The following is a 27,749-nucleotide window of genomic DNA, read 5'->3' as shown; positions in this document are numbered from 1 at the left end:
AGAGTTGCATCATCTGTCCATTGTTTTGTTACAGCCTGATCTCTGACAGATGAGCATGACACTGTTCATGACAACTTATTTACTTTTAATTCAAATTACAACATGGCATAAAATGACAAGAATGTACGGATGTCATACATTGTTATATTTTATTTACGCACGTACAAACGCACACACATATATCCTTTATATATTTTATTGTGTGAAGCACTACAAATGGTTTGTATATTCCAGCTGTGTGTCACGCCTCTTGTATACGTCACGGGTGTCGAAAAACTTCCGCAAAGGACACACCTGTGTATCCTCGCTTATAGCTCCTCCGGCAAGCCTCCTCTCTCCTCTCTCCTCTCTCCTTTCTCCTCTCTCCTTTCTCCTCTCTCCTCTCTCTTCGAGATGCATTTTAGGGATTGAGACATCCTTAAACACGGCGCGCTGAGATCGATTTCCGGGTCACGGGCAGGAGGACGGAGGAGACAGGAGATGAGGAGGCACTAGGGGTGCATCCCAAGTCTCTTAAATTGCATCCACGTTTCCCTCATTTGCGTCTTTTCCTTGCGTCTTTCCCACCGTGGATGCAGGAGAGACGCAAGGAAACCGAGCAAGGAGAAGAAACGAGGAAATGTGTTTTAAGAGACATGAGACGTCCTCTCCTCTGAAGCGTCACGTGAAGCGACGTCCGTTTCTGATGACGGCGACAGCTGATCACAGCTGGACCAGCTGTCAGTCGGCTTTAACAGCTGTAGAAACTTCTGATGGAGTTTGTGTACACATGTGCACTGTGCTAATACTAATAAAGGTTCACAGTTATCACCGCTAGAGCAGCTGTTTCCTCTCTGCAGCCTGTTACCTGTTTAACAAACATAAATAAAAACCTGCATTCTGTATTTATACTGTGTCCTGCTCAGACGCACAGGAACCATTTCTACTCAGAATGCGTTGATACTATTTATTGATTATTTGTATCTGTATTTTTTGATAATCCTGATAGTGAATTCATCATTCAATAACCCAGAATATGATCATGATGTCTCCTGAACACTGGGGAATATGTATTTGGCTAAATGTTTCAGGGAAAATGGAAATGATGTAACTCATATCAAACCCGACGCTCAGGAATTTGTCGCCGTCATCAGAAACGGACGTCGCTTCACGTGACGCTTCAGAGGAGAGGACGTCTCATGTCTCTTAAAACACATTTCCTCGTTTCTTCTCCTTGCTTGGTTTCTATGCGTCTCTCCTGCATCCACGGTGGGAGGGATTAAGACGCAAGAAAAAGACGCCAGTGAGGGAAACGTGGATGAAATTGAAGAGACTTGGGATGCAGCCACTGTGTTCCTCATGCTCAGCCAGGGCTGCTGCTAACCATTTGGAGGCCCTACACATAATTGGTCATGGGGGCTCAGTTTTCTCTTCTTCTGTTTTTCAGCTTTTTTTCAGAGATTCATGTTGTCTCTTACTTGCCATTATGCCTCATTCATGGGCGGAGCTAGACTCTCAGCACAGAGGGGGTGAAGCATTCTCAAAGAGCCTTTCTAAAACACTCATTTTAAAATTCACAACTGTAAAATAGCTGATATATCTTATTCATAATCACAAATTGTTATTAAGCCATGCAAGCATATATCTCAGGAAACATACAGTGAAGCCACTTTGAGACAAACTTGCTCTGAAGAACAAAAAAGAAAACAGGTTGCCAGCTGCGTTCAAATGTTTCAGCACTGAGGACAGCATGTGGTGCTCTACATACACCGACTGACCAACAGTTCAGCACCACCACCAATAGATAGAGACAAGCCAGGTGCTCTGTCTCTGCACCATGTCTTTCTAACACGGTAATAACAAACATAAAATAGACACAGCGGTCTACAACACTACAAGGTCTATTAAAACACAAAGAGGACAGTCTACAACACCACAGGCAGTGACACAGACAGGTGCTGAGATGCAGTAAACATGGAGTTAAACATATTAATCTAACATTATGACTGATTGCTTCATAACTTTTAAGTTAATAAAGACTAATTATGGATGTTTCACCCACCAGTTGTTGTCCCTGCTTAGACTGCTGTAGTTTAGCGTATCGCTCTTTTTATATATTAGATAAAAACATCTAATTTGCCTGAATTGAGTGATAGGGTACATACAATGAAAAAAACAACGGTGGGCCTGTCCATAACTAATTTATATATTTTTTTCAATTTGTGTTAAAATGTAATAATGTGATAATTATCATGACATTTCTGTCAACCTTAATTTTGGGGGCCCCCGCGTGGTACTTGAGGTCCCACGCGCTCTGCATACTCTGCATATGTTATGATTTGTCATGTGACCGTCCTGCCTTTTATCTATTATGTGTCTTGTAAGCCCATATGTATATGTAATATATAAACAAATCAATCAGTATAGCTGTTTGATAGCATGCATGTGGGGCAAGGCCAGTTTAAAAGGTGCTAAACAAAGACAGAAATGAATGCAGAGAAAATCAGCAACAATAAACCAAACTGAACCTGGACTGCAGAGGGTTAAAGACAAAAAGCCTCACTTGAACAGATGGTAGAAGCTGCGATGTGACATGTGATAGCATGTCTGTAAAGGGTTTTAGTCATGATGGATAATGCTTTGGCGTCCTCTGCTGGCACAAAGATAAAAGTGCATGATGTGAGCTTGAATTGGTGAATGGGCTGTATTTACTGTATATAGAGCTTTTATTTGTCTCATTCACAGACACACTGACGGCAGCAGCTTGTGTTCTGGACAGGAGGAGCTGGGAATTGAACCTGCAACCCTGAGCGCAGTATGAGGCTCTACGGTGTTTTGCTGTCAGTTATGGTCGTGCTGAGTTTCTCTCCTCTGTGTCACTGCGGGCAGAGCTGCTGCTCCACACACTCACGGAGCTCAGCGGAGCAGAGGAGAGACAGTGAAGCAGTTGAGTTGATGACAACACTCATTACGTTACTGTTACTCAGTTGTTTGCCTACTTTTGAGCCACTTTGTTTGAGACGATCACTGTCTCTTCATCTTTCAGGCCCCGTCAGTGTTGGCAGGTTGTGAGAGATGGTGGCAGGAGTGGAGCGCTCGTTTTACAGATTTCTAACGCCATCTGTTGTTGTGAATGTATACTGACATTTAAAAGTCTAGACCTGAATATCAGACGACCTCACTTTGTTCAGATGTATTTCCAGGGAAAAAACCCATCTTATACTGGGACCAATATGGTATTTGTTCAGCTTTAATCTGATGGACAAACACAGGAAGCAGCAACTGAAGATGAAAAATATAGTTAAAGATTTAAAACATGTATAGATCAAAGACACAGAGACATGACTGTAGCTCACAGTCTGATCAGTAATAATGTGTTTGCTGATTTACATTTGAAAAGGCATCGAGGTTAAAATACAGTAGTACAGTACAAAAATCAGGCACATCCTGTCCCTAAAAGATGCAGAAAAACTAGTTCACGCATTTGTTACTTCTAGGCTGGATTATTGCAATTCCTTATTATCAGGCTGCCCTAACAAGTCTCTAAAGACTCTCCAGCTGGTCCAGAATGCAGCTGCACGTGTTCTGACTAAAACTAGAAAAAGAGATCACATTTCTACCATTTTAGCTTCACTGCATTGGCTTCCTGTAAAATCTAGAATAGAATTTAAAATCCTTCTCCTAACTTACAAAGCCCTTAAGGGTCAGGCACCATCATATCTTGAAGAGCTCATAGTACTGTATTATCCCACTAGAACACTGCGCTCCCAGTATGCAGCTTACTGGTGGTTCCTACAGTCTTTAAAAGTAGAATGGGAGGCAGAGCCTTCAGCTATAAGGCTCCTCTCCTGTGGAACCATCTACCAGATTCAGTCCGGGGTGCAGACACCCTCTCTATGTTTAAGAGTAGGCTTAAAACTTTCTTTTTTGATAAAGCTTATAGTTAGGGCCGACCAGGCTCGCCTTGGATCAGCCCTTAGTTATGCTGCTATAGGCCTAGACTGCTGGGCGACTTCCCATGATGCACTGAGCTCCTCTCTCCTCCTCCTCCTCTCCATCTGTATGCATTCATGTAACATCAATGCATGTCACTAACTTTGCTTCTTCCACAGAGTTTTTTGTGCTTTCTCATCTCACAGGAACCCCTGGGTTCTGGGCCGAGCCTTCGCGGTCCTTCACAGTCCTGATGGCATCCTTCCCTGTCTATTGATACTTATACTTATTGTTGTTGTTGTGATTGTTGCTCTCCTGTCCCCCCTCCCCCTTTCCCTCTCTCTTTCTCTCTCTCAACCCAACCGGTCAAAGCAGATGGCCGCCCACCAAGAGCTGGGTTCTGCTTGAGGTTTCTACCCGTTAAAGGGGAGTTTTTCCTTACCGCTGTCGCCAAGTGCTGCTCATGGGGGAATTGTTGGGTCTCTGTAAATTAAAGAGTACGGTCTTGACCTGCTCTATGTGAAAAGTGCCTTGAGATGACTTTTGTTGTGATATGGCGCTATATAAATAAAAATTGATTGATTGATTGAAATCAGTATCAAGCAGTGGAAAATCAAGAATCCCCTGCATGTGGTGCAAAGATGACAAGCATCAACTCCCAAAGTGCCCGGACTTTATGGAAAAGTCTCTGGAGGATCGGCGAAAACATGTGAAGGACAATAATCTGTGTTACGGATGTGTGAAACCCGGTCACACTGCCAAGGAATGTCGTCACCGCCGCACTTGTGGGATATGCAAGGGAAGACATCCTACCTGTCTCCATGATGAGAACTACAGAGGACGTGAAGGTAGAGAAGGGCTTGTAGCTAATGTGAACACAGCTTCAAACACAGTAAATGAAACCACTGCAGCCATGGCACTCAATGTCACTAGAGGGGGTCAGTCATGCAGCACTTCCATGATCGTCCCTGTGTGGGTGTCCTCTGCTACAAACCCATCTAAGGAACAACTTGTCTCTGCATTATTAGACACTCAAAGTGACAGCACCTTCATTGACCATGGGATAAGTAATGAATTACAAACAGATTCCCACCCAGTGAAACTGAAATTTACCACTATGCTCGGAGAGAGCATGATCATGAAATGTCAAAGGGTGGCTTCACGGCCACACTTACCTGACAACAGGAAACTCACTGAAATCAGGCTCAGTCATCTACAACGGAAGTTCTACAAGGATGAGAAATGTAAAAGGGACTACACAACATACATGAAAGAAATCATTGACAGAGGTGATGTCAAGGAGGTATACGAAGATGGAACTCCGGGTGAACGATGGTACATTCCCCATCATGGCATCTACCACCCTAAAAAGCCTGTAAAACTGTGTGTCATGTTCGACTGTTCTGCAAAGCACGCTGGCACAAGCCTCAACGAACACCTTCTTCCAGGGCCAGACATGATAAACAACTTAATGGGCGTCCTCATACGGTTCAGACAGCATCCCATAGCTCTCATGTGTGATATAGAGAAAATGTTTCACCAGTTCCATGTCCAGGAGGATGACCGCAACTACCTGCATTTCCTGTGGTGGAAAGATGGAGATACAAACACACAACCTCAGGAATACCGAATGAAGGTACATCTTTTCGGTGCTATGTCATGCCCTGGCTGTGCGAACTATGGCCTGAAATATCTAGCCAAGGAAAACAGTCTTTCACATCCAATAGGATCCCAGTTCAGAGACTTTTATGTGGATGATGGAGTCACAAGTACAGACACGGTGGAAAAGGCCATTCAGTTGGCACACGAGGCAAGAGAGATATGTGCCAAAGGTGATCTCCGTCTTGTTGGGCTTCAAACCATGAGGTCACACAGAGAAGGCCTACATGTAACCGGTGAGGCCTGACCACGAGGTGCTTTATTCCTTTGTTTTCCCCAAGACAAAGGAATAGCGCCAAAAATGCTGCTTACAGACAATGGGAGTCCATTGCAAACTCCATTTCCAAGGATGCTTTGCGATTTTCACACCTCAGCAGGGAGCAGTTAACATACAGTCTCATTGGCGGAGACGCTCCTGCACAGCGGAGCGTCCTGATGACGCAGCCATGACATCACCGCCCCTTTAAAAACTGAACGTGCCCCGAAGCACAGGCCTTTCCCGTGTCACTGAGCTATGGGTAACTCCTGTTCCTCTGTGAGTCAGCTGACTAAAGGGGGTACCCCACGCACGTGTTTCCCCTCATCGAAGACTCCCCTCGCCGGACGAGACGAGACTTCGCCTGTGTTCACCCGAACACATTACCGGATCTGAGAGAGACCGCTGCTGCAACCAGCGTCCTCAATTTCCTCGAGACGGAAGAAACACTTCTTCACCGAGTCAACTCTGCTGTTCTCTCCGCCACGCCGCTGAGAGCCAGCTGCCGTGTTTTTCGCCGACCGTGCGAGAACGGCCACTGTCTGCATCCGAACCCAGGACAAAGCCGGACATAATGACGGATTACACACAAACTCAGCTCGCTTTCTGAAGCGACCAAGTAAGAGGCATAAGTCTGGGCAGAGGCAGTGTTAATTGTGTGTTCTTATCAGCATCAGTTGCTGTTGTATAGCATTTAGCTCTTAGCTTTATTGCTATTGTTTTGTTGTGCTGTTGACGGACCGCAGAGTCCATTTCTCCTGTTTTACTCTTAGGAGTATTTTAAGTTTGCTGCCTGTTTAGTTGTGTTCACCACGCCAGACTGTTTTGTGTTTGTCCCACTCAGAACTACTGCTGTGTTTGTGCCACCGTGAGTGAGAAAGTAAGTTGCTTTATCAATCACAAACCGGACAACGTGCATTACAGACTGCCGTCCATACGCGCACTGTCTGTGGACAAAGCTTCTCTTCCTCTCATGATCGCTTTCTCTCCTTCTTCCCTTTCTCTTCTGACTAACACATACACGCGCGCGCGCACACACATACACGCACCGACGTCTTTTGCACGTCTGATGGTCAGATAACGTCGGACAAAGCTTCACTTTGTCTTTCCTTATCCGCCATCAGACACGTGTGTTTTTCACAGAAGTGGGTGAGTGCGAGACGCCAACCACCAGGCGGCGCCGTCTTGCTTCTGTCTAACCAAGACACCGCCATACTTCTGCCATCCGGTTCTCGCGTGACGTGACTTCCTCCCATAGTCACGTCCGCGTCGCAGACCGACGACGTCATCACGTCAGGCCCCATCGCCATCTTGTCACATGCACGCTCACACACACACACACATGCATTCCCCTGCATGTGTCCAACCCTGTACATAACTGTTGTGTTTGTTTGGTAGGATAAGATTTTAGGATAGTTGTTTATTGAATGAAGCATTTGTTAACTTTGTTAATTTTGCTAAGTTTAATAAACACTGTTATATCTTTAAAGAGAAGTTCTTCTGTCATTATTGTGTGTAATATTGTGAAAAGTGGCTGATTGAAGGAGTCAGAGCTCGAATTCACCCTTCTTTGTTCATCCTTGAATGTTGATATCTCTCAGATATTAACATTCTAGGTGAACTCCCATTTATGAGACTACCTGGTTTGGTTATTGGTCCCGGTTTCCGGGTGGTGCCCCATATTTGTTAATTCATATTAATAATTCTATTAATTGTCATAATCAGTTAATTATCCTTGATAATTGATAATTATTGCAAATAATCAACTGTGTTCCTCACAGATCCAACAGTTGGTGCCCGAATTATTGATTAAGGTTAACAATATCTTATTTTCATAATTCATAATTATCTATGATAATTATGAATTATTGCTAATAACCAAACGCACTACTGCCCGTCCCAACAGTCTTCATAAATTTGTGTCAAACAACCATGCTGTTCTACAGAGTGTACCCTCGTCAGAATGTGCGATAGACACCAAGACAAAGGATTTGACCTTCAACGTTGTACCGCTGGAGTGAGCGCTAGGGATTCACTGGAGCATAGAGGGGGATAGTTTCAGATTCAACAAGACCTTGAAAGACCAACCAGCGACACGTAGAGGCATACTGTCTACTGTTGTCTCCATATATGACCCCCTCGGCTTCCTTGTGCCTTATGTTCTCAAAGGAAAGAGGATCTTACAGGAAATGTGTCACCAAGGTATTCGCTGGGATGACCCCCTAACAGAGATGCTGAAGCCACGGTGGGAGAGCTGGTGTCACGACTTTGCCAACCTGCAGAAAGTAAACATAGCTCGATGTTATGTACCTGCCAGTTTTGGAGAGGTCGTAGATACAGAGTTGCATCACTTTTCAGATGCGAGCGCCAGCGGATACGGACAATGCTCTTATCTGAGAGTCAGAAACCAAAGAGGAGAGATTCACTATTCTCTTGTGATAAGAAAGGCCCGTGTTTCTCCCACAAAGTTGACTACAATACCGAGGCTTGAATTAACTGCAGCAGTGGTTTCAGTCACCATCAGCAATATGCTCAGAGATGAACTTGGTTATGCTGATGGGAAAGAGTACTTCTGGACAGACTCAAAGGTAGTCTTAGGCTACATAAATAATGATGCACAGCGCTTTCACACCTTTGTCGCCAACCGGGTCCAGAAGATCCGCCGTAGCACTAGTCCCCAGCAATGGCTTTATGTCCCCACAGATAAGAATCCAGCGGATGGTGCATCCCGGGGAAAAACTGTAAATGAACTGCTCACATCCAACTGGTTTACTGGTCCCATGTTCCTCTGGGATAAGGAAATACCTGCACCTAGGGATGTAATACCGGACCTAAGCGTAGGAGATCCAGAAATCAAAAGGTCACAAACGCTGCAAACAAAGACCACAGAACCAGTGAGTCTTGCCGACCGTCTGTCCAAGTTCTCATCATGGTCCCGAGCCACCAAGGCTGTGGCCCGCCTTCTGCGACGGGCTAAGAAAATCAAATCATGTGTTCATTCCACAGTGAGTGAACAGGAAAGTGCTGAACGTGTCATAATCCAAGACCTGCAAAGTCAAGCATATGAGAAGGAAATCCAGCTGTTAAACAAAGGAAGTCAACTACCACATTGCAACAAACTGCACCGCCTTGATGTTTTTCTAGACACAGACCGTATCCTCAAGGTGGGGGGAAGACTCCGCCACTCATCCCTTGCTGACTCATTCAAACACCCGATTGTCATCCCCAAAGAGCATGATGTGACAAAACTAATAATAGCTCACAAACACGAAAAGACAAAACATCAGGGAAAAGGCTTCACCACAAATGAAATCAGATCCAATGCCTATTGGATCCCTGGTATGAGCCGAGCAGTTGCTTCATACATTCGTCAGTGTGTGACTTGCCGTAAGCTCAGGAGACCTCCAGAGGACCAAAGAATGAGTGACCTACCTACAGAACATGTAGAGCCCTCCCCACCATTCACATATTGTGGTATGGACTGTTTTGGTCCTTTTGTCACTACAGAGGGAAGAAAACAGCATAAGCGATATGCTGCTCTTTACCTGCTTTTGCTCACGGGCCGTCTGCATCGAGATGCTAGACGATATGTCCACCCATGCTTTCATCAACGGCCTGCGATGCTTCATTGCTGTTCGAGGTGCAGTCCGTCAAATCCAGTGCGACCAAGGCACTAACTTTGTTGGCACAAAGAATGAATTTAAGGCAGGTCTACAGGAGCTCGACACACAGAGGATCTGTACATTTCTATCACAAAAGCAGTGTGACTTTGTCATGAACGCACCCCACTCCAGTCATGCAGGCGGCGTGTGGGAGCGCCAGATAAAGACCGTCAGGAGTGTCCTGAACTCCACTCTATCACTTTCTCATGGCAGACTCAACGATGCCTCATTACGGACTCTACTTTATGAAGCCATGGCTATAGTCAACAACTGACCCCTCACCGTGGATAACTTAAATAGCCCTGACAGCCTGGAGCCACTCACCCCCAATCATCTGATCAATATGAAATCCAGCATAGCACTGCCTCCCCCTGGCACACTCCCCAGAGAGGGCTTGTACGGAGCAAAAAGATGGCGGTGTGTACAATATCTGACACAGCAGTTTTGGAGCCGCTGGAAACGGGAGTATCTTCACAACATCACCACAAGGCAACGATGGCACATGCCGATGAGAAATATACAAGTGGGTGATATAGTGATGGACATTGATGAACTGTCGCCCAGAGGTGAATGGAGACTCGCAAGAGTCTTAAAGACTGTCAGTGGTAAAGATGGACTTGTAAGGAGAGCGAAAATCTCAGTAGGATATAAGAGACTGAACAAGAAGGGTGAACACCTTGGTACACGTTCCATGTTAGAGCGACCAGTGCAGAAGTCAGTTCTGTTGTTAGAGGCTTCTTAAGCCCATGACTGTAAGCAAACATTATCATTCCTAATGTGAAAATTATTCATAGTTCATATCATTTATTATGAAACATTCATAATTTTGGTGGGAGTATGCTACAACAATGAAACAAAAGCTGAGTGACAAATGTTTAATGTGAGGAGAGAGACCTGGCCGACACTTCTAACAAAATAATACAAATGAACAAAGAGGACACAGAAAGTCAAACTGTCTCAAGTTGCTTTGGATGTTGTTGGCTGCAGAAGGAGAGAACGTCACTGTGTGAGAAGGTTTTGGTTGGTTTTCTCTTCACACTCTGCTGGTTAAGATGTTTCCTTCAGTCTGCTGCTGCAACTAAACACACTTTAAAGTCAAACTAACTGCTTTCAACAGAGCGTTTGGTGGAGGTTTGAAACCCTGATGTGAATCATTATCTGCTGCACGCTGACAGTAAATGAGAAGCCGAGCAGAAAGCTGATGTGATCTGATGTGTTCACTTTGTCTCCTGTGTGTTTCGCTCTGGATTCTCTCATGATGGACTCACCTGACATCAGTGACATCACACAAGTGTCATGTGTTGTATCAGCTGAGCTGGAAGTCAAACTGCAGCACCAACAGTTAGACATCAACACATCTGATTGTGTCCGTATAAGTGCAGTTTTAACACTTTGTTTCTGTCTTTTTCTTTTATTGTCACAAATCAAACAATAATTGTATTATTTGATTATCAGTGTAGAGAGGGAGAGGTGCACTAAACTGACCAGAATATCATGAAAATGCTCATTATATTTGGGGGTCTGACATTCAAAATAAAACAAAGTGTAAAAGTGTTATTGATACATTAGAAACTGATTTATTAGCATGAAACTGTCACATACAATAAATGAGTGAACATTCAGCAGAAACACATGTGCTTTAAATTCTGTCAAACATCAGATTTTTTTCTTAAAAACAGCAAAACAAAGATAAAACTTTTGATTTCACTCAATAACTTTTTCTTTTATTCAGTTACTTTAACTCAAAAAGCAAATATTCTTAAAAGAAGCAATAACACATTTCAGCTGAATAAGTAGTATATAGTATATAAAAGACAGTGAAGAAAAAAGATATAAACTCATCAAACAACTGGATGGATTTTTAAATGATTTGTTGACTCAACATTTATCCAGATGAGACCATAAAACTCTGGATTCATAAAAATATTTAAGTAAAAACAGTTACAGCTGTTCACATGAGAGAAGTTAATGATGATAAAATATAACTATATACAGATAATTATGTTACAAATGGTCCAATCAGATCTCCTCTCTGCTCTTCTTCTACTGGTCTTAATAAAGGTCTCACTACTTCCTGTTGTGGCACTGAGTGTTGGTGCTGGATGTAAATCAGAAGCTGTGGAATCGACCAGTATGGACGTCATTCCTCACCGTACTGGGCTGCAAAAACCTGACTGAGACTGAGAGGAGAGATGAAACCAAAGATGATTTTCTACTTCAGTGGTTTGTGGCTCCTTGGAGGTCCTACTCTGCTCCCTGAGCTCCTTCCTCTTCAGCCGGCTCTCCTTCAGCTCTGGAAACACCGAGGTTATAAGAATCCAGCTCAATGTTCTCCTGTGGGTCTGACTTCTGCCCCCTGCTGGCCTGGAGAGACATGACAACACAGATCTAAGTTACTGCATCACTCCTCTCTTCAGTTCAATATAAACAGGCTGAGTGCTTCATTTCAACCAGTCCTCTAAACAACAAACATGTGTTCAGTACCTTCAGGATGAAAACGACGACAGCGACGACCAACAGCAGAGTCACCGGCAGGACGACCAGTCTGATGATATGAACTGTTGGATCTGACGAGACACATTCAGTCATCACATTAGATCACATGACATCATGAGAACAACAGCTCCCATCAAACAGAAACTTTAGTGACGTTAAATCTCCTAAAATCACTGAAGTGTGAAGCAGCTTGTTGATTATAAGTTCATCTGATCTCCTCTGTATGCTGATGATGTTGGACAAAAACAACTCATGTGTTTACAGCCGGTTTGAAAGAATGAATGAAAGTCTGCTGATTGTCTCCTTAAAGCTCCTGTCTGGTTGAAATGATTCAACTGATTGTTAACAATCAACATCTTTACATGCAGTTAAATCAAATGTGATCCTGGTGAAGCTCTGAGTTCTCCTGATGCCATTCAGCTCATCATGTAAAGTCCTGTTTATTATCATTATAGTGCTTATCTGGCTTCACTGACTCGTTTGCTGACTTTTACTTTTCACTACAACACAGTTGTTATGGTTCAATGACATTAAAGAAGCCGGGAAGGAAACAGTTTACAGTTCCTTCATCAGATTCTGCCTCAGCTCTCTGTAGGTCGCTGGGTCGGTCCTGCTGCCTGATGACTTTTTATCATGTTTTACAAACATGGAAACAAAGTCAGTGTGACGTCTCAGTTCCACTGAGCTTCACACTCTGCTTCAGCTTACCTGTGACAGTGAGAGACAGCAGACGGCTCTCAGAGAAGAAGTTATGAGCAAAAACATAGACGCCATAAACACAGCTGTAGCTTCCTTGATGGGCGGGGTCTGCAGCAGGAAACAGGAAGTCAGCAGAGTGATTGACAGCTGGCTGGGTGTAGTTGTGTGTTGTGTTGGAGGAGGTGAAGGTGAGCTGGAAGGAGCCTCCTGGGTACTGAGGCTGGACGGAGCAGCTGATGGTGAAGTCGGAGCCCTGACGCACCTGAAACCCCTGCTGCTGGGCCTCGGAGACCCCGTCCATGGTAGAAGACACAGAGATGATTGGCTGAAGCAGCAGGTCTGTAAACACAGAGAGATGATGAATCCTTCTTCCTCTGTGAGAAGCTGAATGTTATTTTCTCCTCATTTGTTTGTTCAAATTAAGGCCTTTTCTTGCACACAGACTACTCATGTGTGTACGACCCCTGTGACCACTAGAGGGCCCCGTTGCACCAACATATTTCTTCTCTCCTCAAATATAAATGAACACTTGTCCTTTTGTGTCGATCTAAAACACAAATATTATTAAAGCTCACAATGGCTAAAATAAAATGTGGTTTAAATAAAAAGGAGTTTTTAATCCGAGAGCTCTTTGTCTTACAAGCAGGGCTGTAGTGGAGGCTAAACGAACGTAAACGCTGTTTACCCACCTCTCAAATTCTGAAACAGTGTTTAAGCAAACTTTCCATCACTTTACAGCTGTTAGCTCAGACTGGCTTCCTACCACAGTTTCTGTTGGAGCTTCTAGGAGCGCTTGTTTTGTTTTCTGTTGGAACATTGTGTCCTTTTATGAGACACGGAGACGTCTGTTACTGTTAACACGGACCAACAAACCACCACCCACTCCTGCTGCGCTGGTGTTAAAACAAACGAACCCTCCGTGCTGAAGCTAGCAGGCAGACCGGAGCCGCTTTCATGAGACAGACGAATGAATCAGAGTTCAGAGGATCATATATGACATTAACTGACATGTGCAGCATCAAATAATAATCTGTCAGACAAAAGACAACAAAGTAAGTAGCTAGAAAAACTCTTCAGTGAAGCAGAAGTTTTATAAATTGACATTAGTGTTGTTTAAGCGTCCAGTTTATCTGCTGCTGCTTTACATTACAGTAATGTTAATGTAGCTGATAGTTTGATAGCTTGACTGCTGATGTATTCACACTGTGTGTCGTTTGTCCACAATTACTGTAATTAACACCATACAAGTTAAAGTTCTGCTTCATGCTCTGTCAGACTCTTAAGAGGAAGCTCTTTACATTTCCAGACTGAGTGAAGGAATCAGGAGAGACGAGACAGAAGTGAGGAAGAATCACAGGATGTAACGTTGATGGTGTTGAAAGAAAAACAAGGAGAAAGAAAAGAACTGACTGAAGAAGGAAGAAGGTGAAACTGATTCAACATGTAAAGAAACAGTTGAAGGAGGAAAGAGAAACACATAGAAGCAGCCCAGACGTCAGGTGATGGAGACACATGAACACATTAAAGCAGGAGGCAAAACAAACTGGTAAAGTCTGACTTCCACCTGTATGTAGATCAGGGGTGCACACACTTTTTCAGCATGTGAGCTACTTATAAAGGACTCATGCAGGACTCACGCGGGACTCACGCAGGACTCACGCAGGACTCACGCTGGACTCACGCAGGCAGGCATTGCAGAAAGGAACGGAGGATGGATTTTGTTTTCCAGTGACTGGTGAGTCCTGCTGTATTAATTATCTATAGAGGTGATTAAGATTGTTGTTGGTAATGCTCGACTTTGCTGCTGTGAGAAATATGGCCTAATTTCTATCTTTCAGAAAATCTTTCCTTTATTGTCTTTTTGTTGAGCAACATGAGTGAACGTTTACCATCGGAAGACCGGGTTGGCAGTTTAGCTAATGCATGTGTGGGAGAAATAACCAGGTTAGCATGATGTCACTGATGGACTTACCTGAGCAGGTGAGCTCCACGATGGAGGAAGAGGAAGATGATGATGCACAGTCCCTCAGTGCAGATCCAGAATGAACACAGTCAGAACTGATCCTCCATATAGATCTGTCTGAGGCTTCATTTCTGCTTCCTGTTGAAACAGCAGAGCCACAGTCCAGATCTCTGCAGGCTGCAGCTGCTGCCTTCAGGGTCCAGTAATAGTCCTCCACTGGTCTCCACTCTCCCCGTTTCACCTCCAGTGTACCTGCACAGCGACTGGCTCCTCCCACCAATCTGACAGGCTCTGAACAGAAACAAGAGAGTCATCAGTAAAAGAATAAAGTGAGTTTCATTAGAACAGAAATGAAGCCAAATCAAAGCTGCAGCTCCTCTTCTACCTGAGCAGGTGAGTCCAACAGCTTTGCCAGGTGAGCAGGTGCTTCTAGCTGAGTCTGATCTTCCACAGTCCAGGAGAGCAGACTCATGGCCTCCACACTGGAACTCTTTGGTCCACATCGGAGCCTCCACTTCTCCATAGAGCGCCCCCTGGAGGACTGAAGGAGCCCCACAGCCGAGCTCCCTACAGACCACCTCTGCATCCTGCTGGTCAAAGTCAGCTTCACACACTGAGGACCACGACTGCTCAGACTTCACCTCCAGTCTGCCTGAACACAGACTATTCCCATTCACCAGCCTGACAGAGTCTGGAGAGAGAGAACCATCATTAGTTTGGGGAATATTTACCTGCAACATTCATATCAATAAAGCTTTTTCTGAATATGAAAGTAATGTCACATCTTGCCTGGACTTAAGGTGTTTTTTTGGTCTTATGTTGTGTTCTGTGGGGTCTCCTGGTTGTGCACGTCTGTTTGGTCCCTCGGTTCATGGGGGTTTTCTTGTGTGATTTGGGTGGTGGGTTTTAGAGGACTGCATCATTGGTTTGTTGGGTTGTGTGCTTGGGTTTGTGTTTGTGGTTGGTTTTGGATGGGTTAGTGTAGATGGCATTGAGTTTGTTTTCTGGGTTTTTGTTCTGTTTCCCTTGTGTGTTCATGTACTCCTCCACACCTGCCCTGCATTTGGACTCGTTAGCCCTGCCCTGCTGTCTTCCCCACACCTGCCCTGTGTTAGCCTCGTCAGCCCTGCCCCGCTCCCTGTGTGTCCTCAGCCAATCAGCTCCCTGTATGTTTATTCCTCTCTCGAGTTCTCCACCCATCTCCCCACCTGCACCTCATCTCCTTGTTAGTTCAGTTTCTTTAAGTTCTGGTTTTCTGTTCAGTCCTTGTTGGATCGTTTTGTGTTGTTCCTTCTGCTAGTTCTGTTCAGCCCTGTTTACCTGTCCGTGACCGTCCACAATTAAAAGAGTTTTTCATCACATCTGCATTCCGGCCTCTGCGTTTGGGTCCACTCCTGCTTCCCCGAGTCTGACAGAACGATCCAACCAGTAATGGACCCAGCAGAGACAAACTGTTTTCAAGGAACCCGTCTGGCACTGGGGGGACCTCGATCAGCCAGACCTCCAAGCTTGCCAACCACCAGCACTGCCATTCGGCTTCCACTCCGGACATTCCAGCTCAGATGACTTTGCTGAAGTACTTTTATTAACAGGCATCTAAGACTGCTAGCAAGGAGCCAGCTAGCCAGCAGCCTGCCACTCCTGAGCCAGCACCAACCCAAAACCCACCACCCAAATCACACAAGAAAACCCCCATGAACCGAGGGACCAAACAGACGTGCACAACCAGGAGACCCCACAGAACACAACATAAGACCAAAAAAACACCTTAAGTCCAGGCAAGATGTGACAAGTAAGAACTGATAAAGAGGGAGCACATTCATACCTGACTCAAGTCTTTATTTATAGAAAATATTTCAAGCTAGTTGTAGGATTTGAACTTGTCTTACTCGGGCTCCATCTTGTGGGAGCATTGTGGGAAAGAGAAACACATAGAAGCAGCCCAGACGTCAGGTGATGGAGACACATGAACACATTAAAGCAGGAGGCAGAACAAACTGGTAAAGTCTGACTTCCACCTGTATGTAGATGAATTACTGTTCTGAAAATATCTTTAAAAGCACAAACTGTTATCCAAATGTAAACTAAAGGACATCCTAACAAACAAAAGTCAAAGCACAAGATTAAAACCTGCTATAAAAGGACTAACAGATCTTTGAATACAGGCACTAACACTACACAACAACTCTATTAACATGATGATTTCTACAGCTGTTAAAAGGTGGGTGACCTCAGTAACTGTTGGAAACACAGCACTAAAACTGACAGATAGTTTCTGTTATAAACACTAAATGCTGATTCATCTAGAAGTCAAACTGTTGTCTTGATTTGGCTTTAAGTTTGAGGAAATGAATTCCTCTTAAGTCAGTTGAGTTGTTTAGTTATATTACAAACATGGATCTATATTAAGGAGCATATAGACGGTGTGGCTGAGGTAAGGTAGGGTTTACTCAAGCTTTTTTTACCACTACAGCCCTGCTCACAACAAACCAGTTTCACAGTCATCATCAGATTCTCACATGTTGACGTACTGACGTTGATGGCTGAGTCGGTCAAGTCTGACAGTCTGACAGTGACATCACTAGATCAAGGACAACGTTTACACACATATCTGATGCACTGTCACTATGGTTTGCAAAAGGACTTATCCTTCAGTGATGATGATGATGATAACTGAAAGTCTTCTGTTTTAATCTTCATACAATACGATAAACTTTGTTGTCCCACTCAGGGAAATTTGTCTTGGACTCTGTAGCTGCACCATGAATGTCTTGACGGCCACAATGACACAAACTATACAACCTCAGCCATACCAACGCCAACAATTACATAACATGACAATATTGCACATAAACCGTAACATAATACATACACACACCTCATAAAAAATTCATGCTAAAAATCACCATAGTAAAAGCACTGTAAAAATTATTAATAATTATTGTACAAACGTCGGCCTCCAGCAGCATTGTTAAGAAATGTAATGGAGGTGGGAACAAATGAATTCTTTAAACGGTTGAGTTTGCAGTGAGGGACTCTGTATCGTCTGCCCGAGGGTAGGAGGTCAACTCTGAGTGAGGGATGTGAGAGGGGTCATTTACTATCCTCTGGGCTTGCCTAAGAACAGTTTGTTGGTAAATGGACTGCAGGGTCTGGTAGTCGCTTTTTCCAATTACCTTCATGGCCGTGTGCACCAGACGAGCAAGTTAAGTTTTAGTTTTGCCGTGAGGTTGCCATACCAGGATGACATCCCATATCTGACTAAACTCTCTAGCACTGCCTGGTAGAATAAAAACATGATGCTTTTGTCCACCCCATAAACTCTTTCTGCGTAGAAAATACAATCTCAGCTGTAGACGAGAACACAAGCTTTCAACATGTACAGACCAACTAAAAGTGTCATCTAAATGAACCCCAAGATATTTATATGAGCTGACCTGCTCAATGGGTGAGTCGTGTATGACAGCAGGACTGTGGTCCCCTACTGATCTTGGGTCTAAGACCAACTCTTTAGTTTTACTGACATTCAGAGTGAGGTGGTGAGCATCACACCATTGCACAAAGTTTTCAATTTCAGAAAAATAGACTGAGGTGCTGGAATCTTTGTGCAATAGACTGAGGATGGCGGTATCGTAAGAAAACTTAAAAACAAGGTTCCCTGGGTGGCTGTTTGTACAGTCATTAGTACAGAGTGTAAAAATGACCGGGGAGCTCACACAACCCTGTGGAGCACCTGTGCTGATTGATTTGCAATCTGAGAGGGTGTTATTGACTCTCACCTGCTGACTTCGATTAGTTAAAAAGGAAAAATACCACTTGATTAAAAAAGGGTAACGCTCATCTGCCTCAGTTTAGAGATGAGCAGATGGGGTTGCAGTGTGTTAAAAGCCGAGCTAAAATCAATAAATAAAATCCGTGCATATGCTTTTGGGCGTTCCAAGTGCTTGACGGTGAAGTGAGTGATGCTGTTGATGGCATCATCAGTACCTCTCCCCTGCCTATAAGCAAACTGGTATGGATCAAGTGCCAAGTTGACCTCTGCCTTAAGCACAGATAACATGTATTTCTCAAAACTTTTCATTACAATCGCAGTCAGAGCCACAGGTCTGAAATCATTATTATCAGCTGGACATGGTTTTTTAGCTACAGGAACTATGGTGGATCTTTTCCACAGAGCAGGAACAGTGTGTGAGTCCACAGACCGCTGGAAGATGGGGCACCAAGCTGGAGTGAGCTCTTCTGCACATGCCTTTAAGAGCAGTGCTGAAATGCCATCCGGGCCAGTGGATTTTTAGTGCACACATGTTTGAAAATAGACTGAATCCTGAGTGGATCAATTATAATCCTACTGCTGACATCAGTTAAGATAGTTCCCATGACATTATTAGATTGCACAGTGAAGTCATGGTTTTCAAACCTGAGAAGAAAGTCATTTAGTTCATTTGCCTTCCCCAGATCATCATCAGTACTGAGGCGTTTCTTGGTGGTGTTCATATTTATAATAGCTTTCATAAAGTCCCACAGCTTTTATGAATCCATTGACATAAAATTCTGCTCTATGGTGTCCTTGTGATGCTTTCTGGCTTCCCTCAGCCTCTGGTTGAGTTCTCTTTGCACCATTTTCAGTCCTGCTCTGTCATTATTTTTAAAAGCTAGCTTTTTCCTGTTAATACAATCCTTTACACTCTTGTTTATGTAGGGCTTATTGTTGGGATACACAATAATGTCCTTTGTGGTAACCACATTGTCTGCACAGAGGACTCACGCAGGCAGGCATTGCAGAAAGGAACGGAGGATGGATTTTGTTTTCCAATGACTGGTGAGTCCTGCTGTATTAATTATCTATAGAGGTGATTAAGATTGTTGTTGGTGAAGCCGAGCTCCCTACAGACCACCTCTGCATCCTGCTGGTCAAAGTCAGCTTCACACACTGAGGACCACGACTGCTCAGACTTCACCTGCAGTCTGCCTGATTTCTTCATTTGGGGAAGGCAGGCCTCACACAGGACTCACGCAGGACTCACGCAGGCCTCACGTAGGCCTCACGCAGGACTCACGCAGGACTCAAGCAGGATTCACACAGGCCTCACACAGGACTCACGAAGGCCTCACGCAGACCTCACGCTGGACTCACGAAGGCCTCATGCAGGACTCACGCAGGACTCAAGCAGGACTCACGCTGGACTCACGAAGGCCTCACGCAGGACTCACGCAGGACTCACGCAGACCTCACGCTGGACTCACAAAGGCCTCACGCAGGACTCACGCAGACCTCACGCTGGACTCACGAAGGCCTCACGCAGGACTCACGCAGACCTCACGCTGGACTCACGAAGGCCTCACGCTGGACTCACACAGGACTCACGCAGACCTCACGCTGGACTCACGAAGGCCTCACGCAGGACTCACGCAGGACTCACGCAGGACTCACGCAGACCTCACGCTGGACTCACGCAGGACTCACGCAGACCTCACGCTGGACTCACGAAGGCCTCACGAAGGCCTCACGCAGGACTCACGCAGGACTCACGCAGACCTCACGCTGGACTCACGCAGGACTCACGCAGACCTCACGCTGGACTCACGAAGGCCTCACGAAGGCCTCACGCAGGACTCACGCAGGCCTCACGCAGGACTCAAGCAGGACTCACGCAGGACTCATGCAGGCCTCACGCAGGCCTCACGCAGGACTCAAGCAGCACTCACACAGGACTCACGCAGGACTCACGCAGGACTCAAGCAGGCCTCACGCAGGCCTCACGCAGACCTCACGCTGGACTCACGCAGGACTCACGCAGGACTCACGCAGGACTCGCGCAGACCTCACGCAGACCTCACGCTGGACTCACGAAGGCCTCACGCAGGACTCACGTAGGACTCAAGCAGCACTCACGCAGGACTCACGCAGGACTCAAGCAGGCCTCACGCAGGATTCATGCAGACCTCACGCTGGACTCACGAAGGCCTCACGCAGGACTCACGCAGGACTCACGCAGACCTCATGCTGGACTCACGAAGGCCTCACGCAGGACTCACGCAGGACTCAAGCAGGACTCACGCAGGACTCACGCAGGACTCAAGCAGGACTCACGCAGGCCTCACGCAGGACTCACGCAGGCCTCACGCAGGACTCACGCAGGACTCACGCAGACCTCACGCTGGACTCACGAAGGCCTCACGCAGGACTCACGCAGACCTCACGCAGACCTCACGCTGGACTCATGAAGGCCTCACGCAGGACTCACGCAGACCTCACGCTGGACTCACGAAGGCCTCCCACAGGCCTCACGCAGGACTCACGCAGGACTCACGCAGACCTCACGCAGGACTCACGCAGGACTCAGGCTGGACTCACGCAGGACTCACGCAGGACTCACGCAGGACTCACGCAGGACTCACGCAGGACTCACACAGGACTCTCGCAGGCAGGCATTGCAGAAAGGAACGGAGGATGGATTTTGTTTTCCAGTGACTGGTGAGTCCTGCTGTATTAATTATCTATAGAGGTGATTAAGATTGTTGTTGGTAATGCTGGACTTTGCTGCTGTGAGAAATATGGCCTAATTTCTATCTTTCAGAAAATCTTTCCTTTATTGTCTTTTTGTTGAGCAACATGAGTGAACGTTTACCATCGGAAGACCGGGTTGGCAGTTTAGCTAATGCATGTGTGGGAGAAATAACCAGGTTAGCATAGTTTCAGCTTGTTGAGCCGGTGCTTTGAGTACATTTGTTAACAGGTGTCAGAAGGTGATTTTGTAATGGACTTATTCTTAATGACGTAGTTTTTATATTGTTTAGATGTTAGTTGTTGGTGATGAGTGCACTTCAGCCTCTTTTACACAGCCCGTTCAAAGCGGGAATACTGCGCCTGTAATCCGCCTCACTGTTCTGTGTGACAGCCGGCACGGCGGGACCGGGAGCTGACGCTGTTGTTTAGCCCGTATTCAGACCACATCAGGGGGTGCGGTGTACAGCTGCAGAGTTGAGGAGGTGTGCGAGGATGCAGGTGTGTTTGTGCTTTGGAAAGTAACCGTTGTGAAACAATCAGAAAATAACGTTTTAATGATCTGATTCATCAGCTTCCTCACTAACGTTACTAGCACTCCCTCTCTCCATTCACTCTCTAGCTCACTCGACCACAGCTGCTCTCTCTCTCTCTCTCTCTGTCTCGTCTTCTTTAAAATGAGTCGGGAAGCCGACAGAAAAGTCTAACTTAACTTTTAACGTTGTCAAACAAAGAGAAATGTCCTCCCCTCGTCCTAGTAACGTCTCTTTACTTGCTTATGGCAGAGTTTACAGCTCTGATCAGTCCGATCTCCGTCACGCCTCTGAATCCAGAACGCCGCTACGCTATGAAAAGCTCACACGGAGGCGGCTTTATGCCGGCTCACTGTAAGAAAGTAAAGGCAAAGGCGTCTTTATGGCTATAATGCATTTCTCTGTATAAAAGAGGTGTGTGTGTGTGTGTGTGTGTGTGTGTGTGCAAGACCCCACAGTCCGCTACTGCCACTGACTATCACTGTGACAGAGGAAGGAAAATATTACTGTCATAGATGATGTCACTGATGGACTTACCTGAGCAGGTGAGCTCCACCATGGAGGAAGAGGAAGATGATGATGCACATTCCCTCAGTGCAGATCCAGAATGAACACAGTAAGATCTGATCTCCCATACAGATCTGTCTGAGGCTTCATTTCTGCTTCCTGTTGAAACAGCAGAGCCACAGTCCAGAACTCTGCAGGCTGCAGCTGCTGCCTTCGGGGTCCAGTCAGAGTACTTCACTGGTCTCCACTCTCCCCGTTTCACCTCCAGTGTACCTGCACAGCGACTGGCTCCTCCCACCAACCTGACAGGCTCTGAACAGAAACAAGAGAGTCATCAGTAAAAGAATAAAGTGAGTTTCATTAGAACAGAAATGAAGCCAAATCAAAGCTGCAGCTCCTCTTCTACCTGAGCAGGTGAGTCCAACAGCTTTGCCAGGTGAGCAGGTGCTTCTAGCTGAGTCTGATCTTCCACAGTCCAGGAGAGCAGACTCATGGCCTCCACACTGGAACTCTTTGGTCCACATCGGAGCCTCCACTTCTCCATAGAGCGCCCCCCGGAGGACTGAAGGAGCCCCACAGCCGAGCTCCCTACAGACCACCTCTGCATCCTGCTGGTCAAAGTCAGCTTCACACACTGAGGACCACGACTGCTCAGACTTCACCTCCAGTCTGCCTGAACACAGACTATTCCCATTCACCAGCCTGACAGAGTCTGGAGAGAGAGAACCATCATTAGTTTGGGGAATATTTACCTGCAACATTCATATCAATAAAACTTTTTCTGAATTTTAGTTTCAAGTTTATTTTATTTATATAGCACTTTAAATGCAAACAGGTTTTGCATCAAAGTGCTTCACAAAGACAGGCATATGTATACGCATACAAGCATAAAGACATATACGCGCATAATAGATAATTGTGAAAAATCAAGCAAGAGTAGCACAATTTTTCAGCATGTGAGCTACTTATAAAGGACTCACGCAGGACTCACGCAGGCAGGCATTGCAGAAAGGAACGGAGGATGGATTTTGTTTTCCAGTGAATGGTGAGTCCTGCTGTATTAATTATCTATAGAGGTGATTGATTGTTGTTGGTAATGCTGGACTTTGCTGCTGTGAGAAATATGGCCTAATTCCTATCTTTCAGAAAATCTTTCCTTTATTGTCTTTTTGTTGAGCAACATGAGTGAACGTTTACCATCGGAAGACCGGGTTGGCAGTTTAGCTAATGCATGTGTGGGAGAAATAACCAGGTTAGCATAGTTTCAGCTTGTTGAGCCGGTGCTTTGAGTACATTTGTTAACAGGTGTCAGAAGGTGATTTTGTAATGGACTTATTCTTAATGACGTAGTTTTTATATTGTTTAGATGTCAGTTGTTGGTGATGAGTGCACTTCAGCCCCTTTTACACAGCCCGTTCAAAGCGGGAATACTGCGCCTGTAATCCGCCTCGCTGTTCTGTGTGACAGCCGGCACGGCGGGACCGGGAGCTGACGCTGTTGTTTAGCCCGTATTCAGACCACATCAGGCGGTGCGGCGTACAGCTGCAGGGTTGAGGAGGTGTGCGGGGATGCAGGTGTGTTTGTGCTTTGGAAAGTAACCGTTGTGAAACAATCAGAAAATAACGTTTTGATGATCTGATTCATCAGCTTCCTCACTAACGGTACTAGCGCTCCCTCTCTCCATTCACTCTCTAGCTCACTCGACCACAGCTGCTCTCTCTCTCTCTCTCTCTGTCTCGTCTTCTTTAAAATGAGTCGGGAAGCCGACAGAAAAGTCTAACTTAACTTTTAACATTGTCAAACAAAGAGAAATGTCCTCCCCTCGTCCTAGTAACGTCTCTTTACTTGCTTATGGCAGAGTTTACAGCTCTGATCAGTCTGATCTCTGTCACGCCTCTGAATCCAGAACGCCGCTACGCTATGAAAAGCTCACACGGAGGTGGCTTTATGCCAGCTAACTGTAAAAAAGTAAAGGCAAAGGCGTCTTTATGGTTATAATGCATTTCTCTGTATAGAAGAGGTGTGTGTGTGTATGTGTGTGTGTGTGCAAGACCCCACAGTCCGCTACTGCCACTGACTATCACTGTGACAGAGGAAGGAAAATATTACTGTCATAGATGATGTCACTGATGGACTTACCTGAGCAGGTGAGCTCCACCATGGAGGAAGAGGAATCTGATGATGCACATTCCCTCAGTGCAGATCCAGAATGAACACAGTAAGATCTGATCCACCATACAGATCTGACTGAGGCTTCATTTCTGCTTCCTGTTGAAACAGCAGAGCCACAGTCCAGATCTCTGCAGACTGCAGCTGCTGCCTTCAGGGTCCAGTAAGAGTAACCCACTGGTCTCCACTCTCCCTGTTTCACCTCCAGTGTACCTGCACAGCGACTGGCTCCTCCCACCAATCTGACAGGCTCTGAACAGAAACAAGAGAGTCATCAGTAAAAGAATAAAGTGAGTTTCATTAGAACAGAAATGAAGCCAAATCAAAGCTGCAGCTCCTCTTCTACCTGAGCAGGTGAGTCCAACAGCTTTGCCAGGTGAGCAGGTGCTTCTAGCTGAGTCTGATCTTCCACAGTCCAGGAGAGCAGACTCATGGCCTCCACACTGGAACTCTTTGGTCCACATCGGAGCCTCCACTTCTCCCTAGAGCGCCCCCTGGAGGACTGAAGGAGCCCCACAGCCGAGCTCCCTACAGACCACCTCTGCATCCTGCTGGTCAAAGTCAGCTTCACACACTGAGGACCACGACTGCTCAGACTTCACCTCCAGTCTGCCTGAACACAGACTATTCCCATTCACCAGCCTGACAGAGTCTGGAGAGAGAGAACCATCATTAGTTTGGGGAATATTTACCTGCAACATTCATACCAATAAAACTTTTTCTGAATTTGAAAGTAAGAACTGATAAAGAGAGAGAGAGCACATTCATACCTGACTCAAGTCTTTATTTATAGAAAATATTTCAAGCTATTTGTAGGATTTGAACTTGTCTTACTCAGGCTCCATCTTGTGGGAGCATTGTGGGAAAGAGAAACACATAGAAGCAGCCCAGACGTCAGGTGATGGAGACACATGAACACATTAAAGCAGGAGGCAGAACAAACTGGTAACGTCTGACTTCAACCTGTATGTAGATGAATTACTGTTCTGAAAATATCTTTAAAAGCACAAACTGTTATCCAAATGTAAACTAAAGGACACCCTAACAAAACAAAGTCAAAGCACAAGATTAAAACCTGTTATAAAAGGACTAACAGATCTTTGAATACAGGCACTAACACTACACAACAACTCTATTAACATGATGATTTCTACAGCTGTTAAAAGGTCGGTGACCTCATTAACTGTTGGAAACACAGCACTAAAACTGACAGATAGTTTCTGTTATAAACACTAAATGCTGATTCATCTAGAAGTCAAACTGTTGTCTTGATTTGGCTTTAAGTTTGAGGAAATGAGTTCCTCTTAAGTCAGTTGAGTTGTTTAGTTATATTACAAACATGGATCTATATTAAGGAGCATATAGACGGTGTGGCTGAGGTAAGGTAGGGTTTACTCAAGCTTTTTTTACCACTACAGCCCTGCTCACAACAAACCAGTTTCACAGTCATCATCAGATTCTCACATGTTGACGTACTGACGTTGATGGCTGAGTCGGTCAAGTCTGACAGTCTGACAGTGACATCACTAGATCAAGGACAACGTTTACACACATATTTGATGCACTGTCACTATGGTTTGCAAAAGGACTTATCCTTCAGTGATGATGATGATGATAACTGAAAGTCTTCTGTTTTAATCTTCATAGTGATAATTGTGTGTAATTTGTTATTTCTTTGTAGTTCATTTGCACCTTTAGTTTCATTAGGCCCTAAAAATAATACTGTAGTTGTCTGATTTGGGATCAGACTTGATCTTGCTGGTGTCACTTTATTACACTCAATTTTATGTTTATTCTTGTTCATCAATTTATAGTTTATTCAAAACATTTTGATCAAAATATTTAATTATGTTTACAGTTTGGACGTATGTTTTGATCTTGATGTTAATGCAGCTAAATTCCTTAAATGAAGTTTTTTATGAGTAAAAAGTAGAATTTTTTGTCATATATATGCAGATGGAATATGATGCAGATTTGGTTTGAGTAGAAACGGCTTTGGTTCAAATAAATGAACGTTGATCAGTGAGAGGTGATCACACAACACAGAGAACTCCTACATTCATGTGTAATACAGAGGAGTCAGAGAGCAGAGGAGGAAACAGATTAACATCCTCAGCTGCCTTCAGATCAGACAAAAAACAGCTGATCAACATGTTAATAAGACATTCATACAACACTGCACGCACAATAGTTTCCATCAGAAACAAGTAGTGAACACAACACTGACATATCATCAGCTTTTAACTTGATATATTGAACTTGTTAGCAAACAGTTGCTTATTTGTTTAGGCAGCAAGCAACAAGTATATTAATTAGTAATGTAGTTGTTGCTTATAAGGTGGATGTGACTGAGCTGCTCAGGAGAACTGCAGGGTGTGTGAGTGAACCACAGCAGGTTGCTTAAAGCTGCAGATTGTCTCAGTTTGAAGCAATGAGCCTCCAGGAACAAGCTAACTTCTCTACCCTTTAGGATGCCATTGTCCTCAGTGGCGTTTCCTCCCAGAAGCCAAAGCAAGCCAGGCTTCCCCTGTTTTTTCGGACTGCAATTGTCATTTCAATAAAAAACACTTTGTTTAACAGTTTCGGTAATTCTTCTGTGCTGTTGCTGTCATCGTTTCTTATTGAGTATTTTACAATGAGTGAAACAGCGCCCCTCTAAATGTTAGGTGGTGAATGTGTGGTGAAACACTATATTGCACTTCTACTGTAGACTAATGTCATGTCCGTGAGGAGGCCAGACTGAAATTGGCATCCCTTGGTGAAAAAAAATAAGGATTAACCAATCAGATGAGGCTACCGTCATGCCACTGCCAAACTGTGATTAGTCAGGACTATGCCAAGGGAAGCCAGCCAACCTTTGGCTCACCAATCAGATCATAGCATGTTATCAACGTCATTGAAGGGGGGGTAACCCTTAACCATTTGATATCACCGTTAGCAACATTAGCAAGTGTCGTTATGGAGGGTGGAGATTTGGAGTTTTTAGTAAAAAACAATTTTACTAAACTACCACTACAGCAGCAACTCAAAATTAAATCTGACGGCAGGCCAACGCCCAAACTAGAACCACGTATGGAGAGGAAAAAAGGAGGGATTCAGACATTCAATGAGGAAAATTATGTTCACAAGGAGTGGCTAGCTGGTAGCGCTGAACTTCAGCGGCTATTTTACTGGCCGTGTCTTCTTTTTAACAAGGATTCGTGCTCACTGAATAATCCATGGGCCACTCCAGGATTCATGGACCTTGCCAACCTGTCACGGGCAATTGAGAAGCACGGTAAATCAAAGAGTCACATAGACTGTGCTGTGAAATTGAAGCTTTTTGGGCGTCAGGACTGATGAGGCTCTGGACTTGGCAAGAACCATCAGCACAAAGAAGCACAATGAA

At 45.0% G+C, this 27,749-nt stretch overlaps 1 protein-coding gene and 1 long non-coding RNA gene across 3 annotated transcripts in view; both read right to left on the bottom strand.

The window, feature by feature from the left end:
- The window catches only part of LOC137172747 (uncharacterized), a 272,865-nt gene that overhangs the window by 137,603 nt on the left and 107,513 nt on the right, over positions 1–27,749 (bottom strand). The window lies entirely within an intron of this gene.
- Positions 11,017–16,199, bottom strand: LOC137172567 (uncharacterized). Its single transcript, XM_067577080.1, has 5 exons — positions 16,074–16,199; positions 14,657–14,936; positions 12,694–13,023; positions 11,974–12,056; positions 11,017–11,853 (listed from the first exon to the last, which is right to left on the bottom strand). Exons 1-5 carry the CDS (start codon positions 16,197–16,199, stop codon positions 11,734–11,736), a joined length of 939 nt encoding a protein of 312 aa, XP_067433181.1. The 3' UTR covers positions 11,017–11,733.

This window comes from Thunnus thynnus, chromosome 20 (assembly GCF_963924715.1).
Source record: "Thunnus thynnus chromosome 20, fThuThy2.1, whole genome shotgun sequence".
Lineage (NCBI taxonomy): Eukaryota > Metazoa > Chordata > Actinopteri > Scombriformes > Scombridae > Thunnus > Thunnus thynnus.
Note: the sequence above shows the minus strand (reverse complement) of the source record. Positions and strands in the feature narration are given on the sequence as shown.

What these genes read in the sequence shown, in the direction of transcription:
- LOC137172567 (XM_067577080.1), bottom strand. Translation starts at nt 16,199, where the DNA reads ATGTCCGGAGTGGAAGCCGAATGGCAGTGCTGGTGGTTGGCAAGCTTG. An exon ending in CTCTGCTGGGTCCATTACTG is followed by an intron (nt 14,937 to 16,073) that starts GTTGGATCGTTC and finishes TTCTGTTCAGAG; the next exon opens with CCTGTCAGATTGGTGGGAGG. An exon ending in GCTGTCTCTCACTGTCACAG is followed by an intron (nt 12,057 to 12,693) that starts GTAAGCTGAAGC and finishes GTGTCTCGTCAG; the next exon opens with ATCCAACAGTTCATATCATC.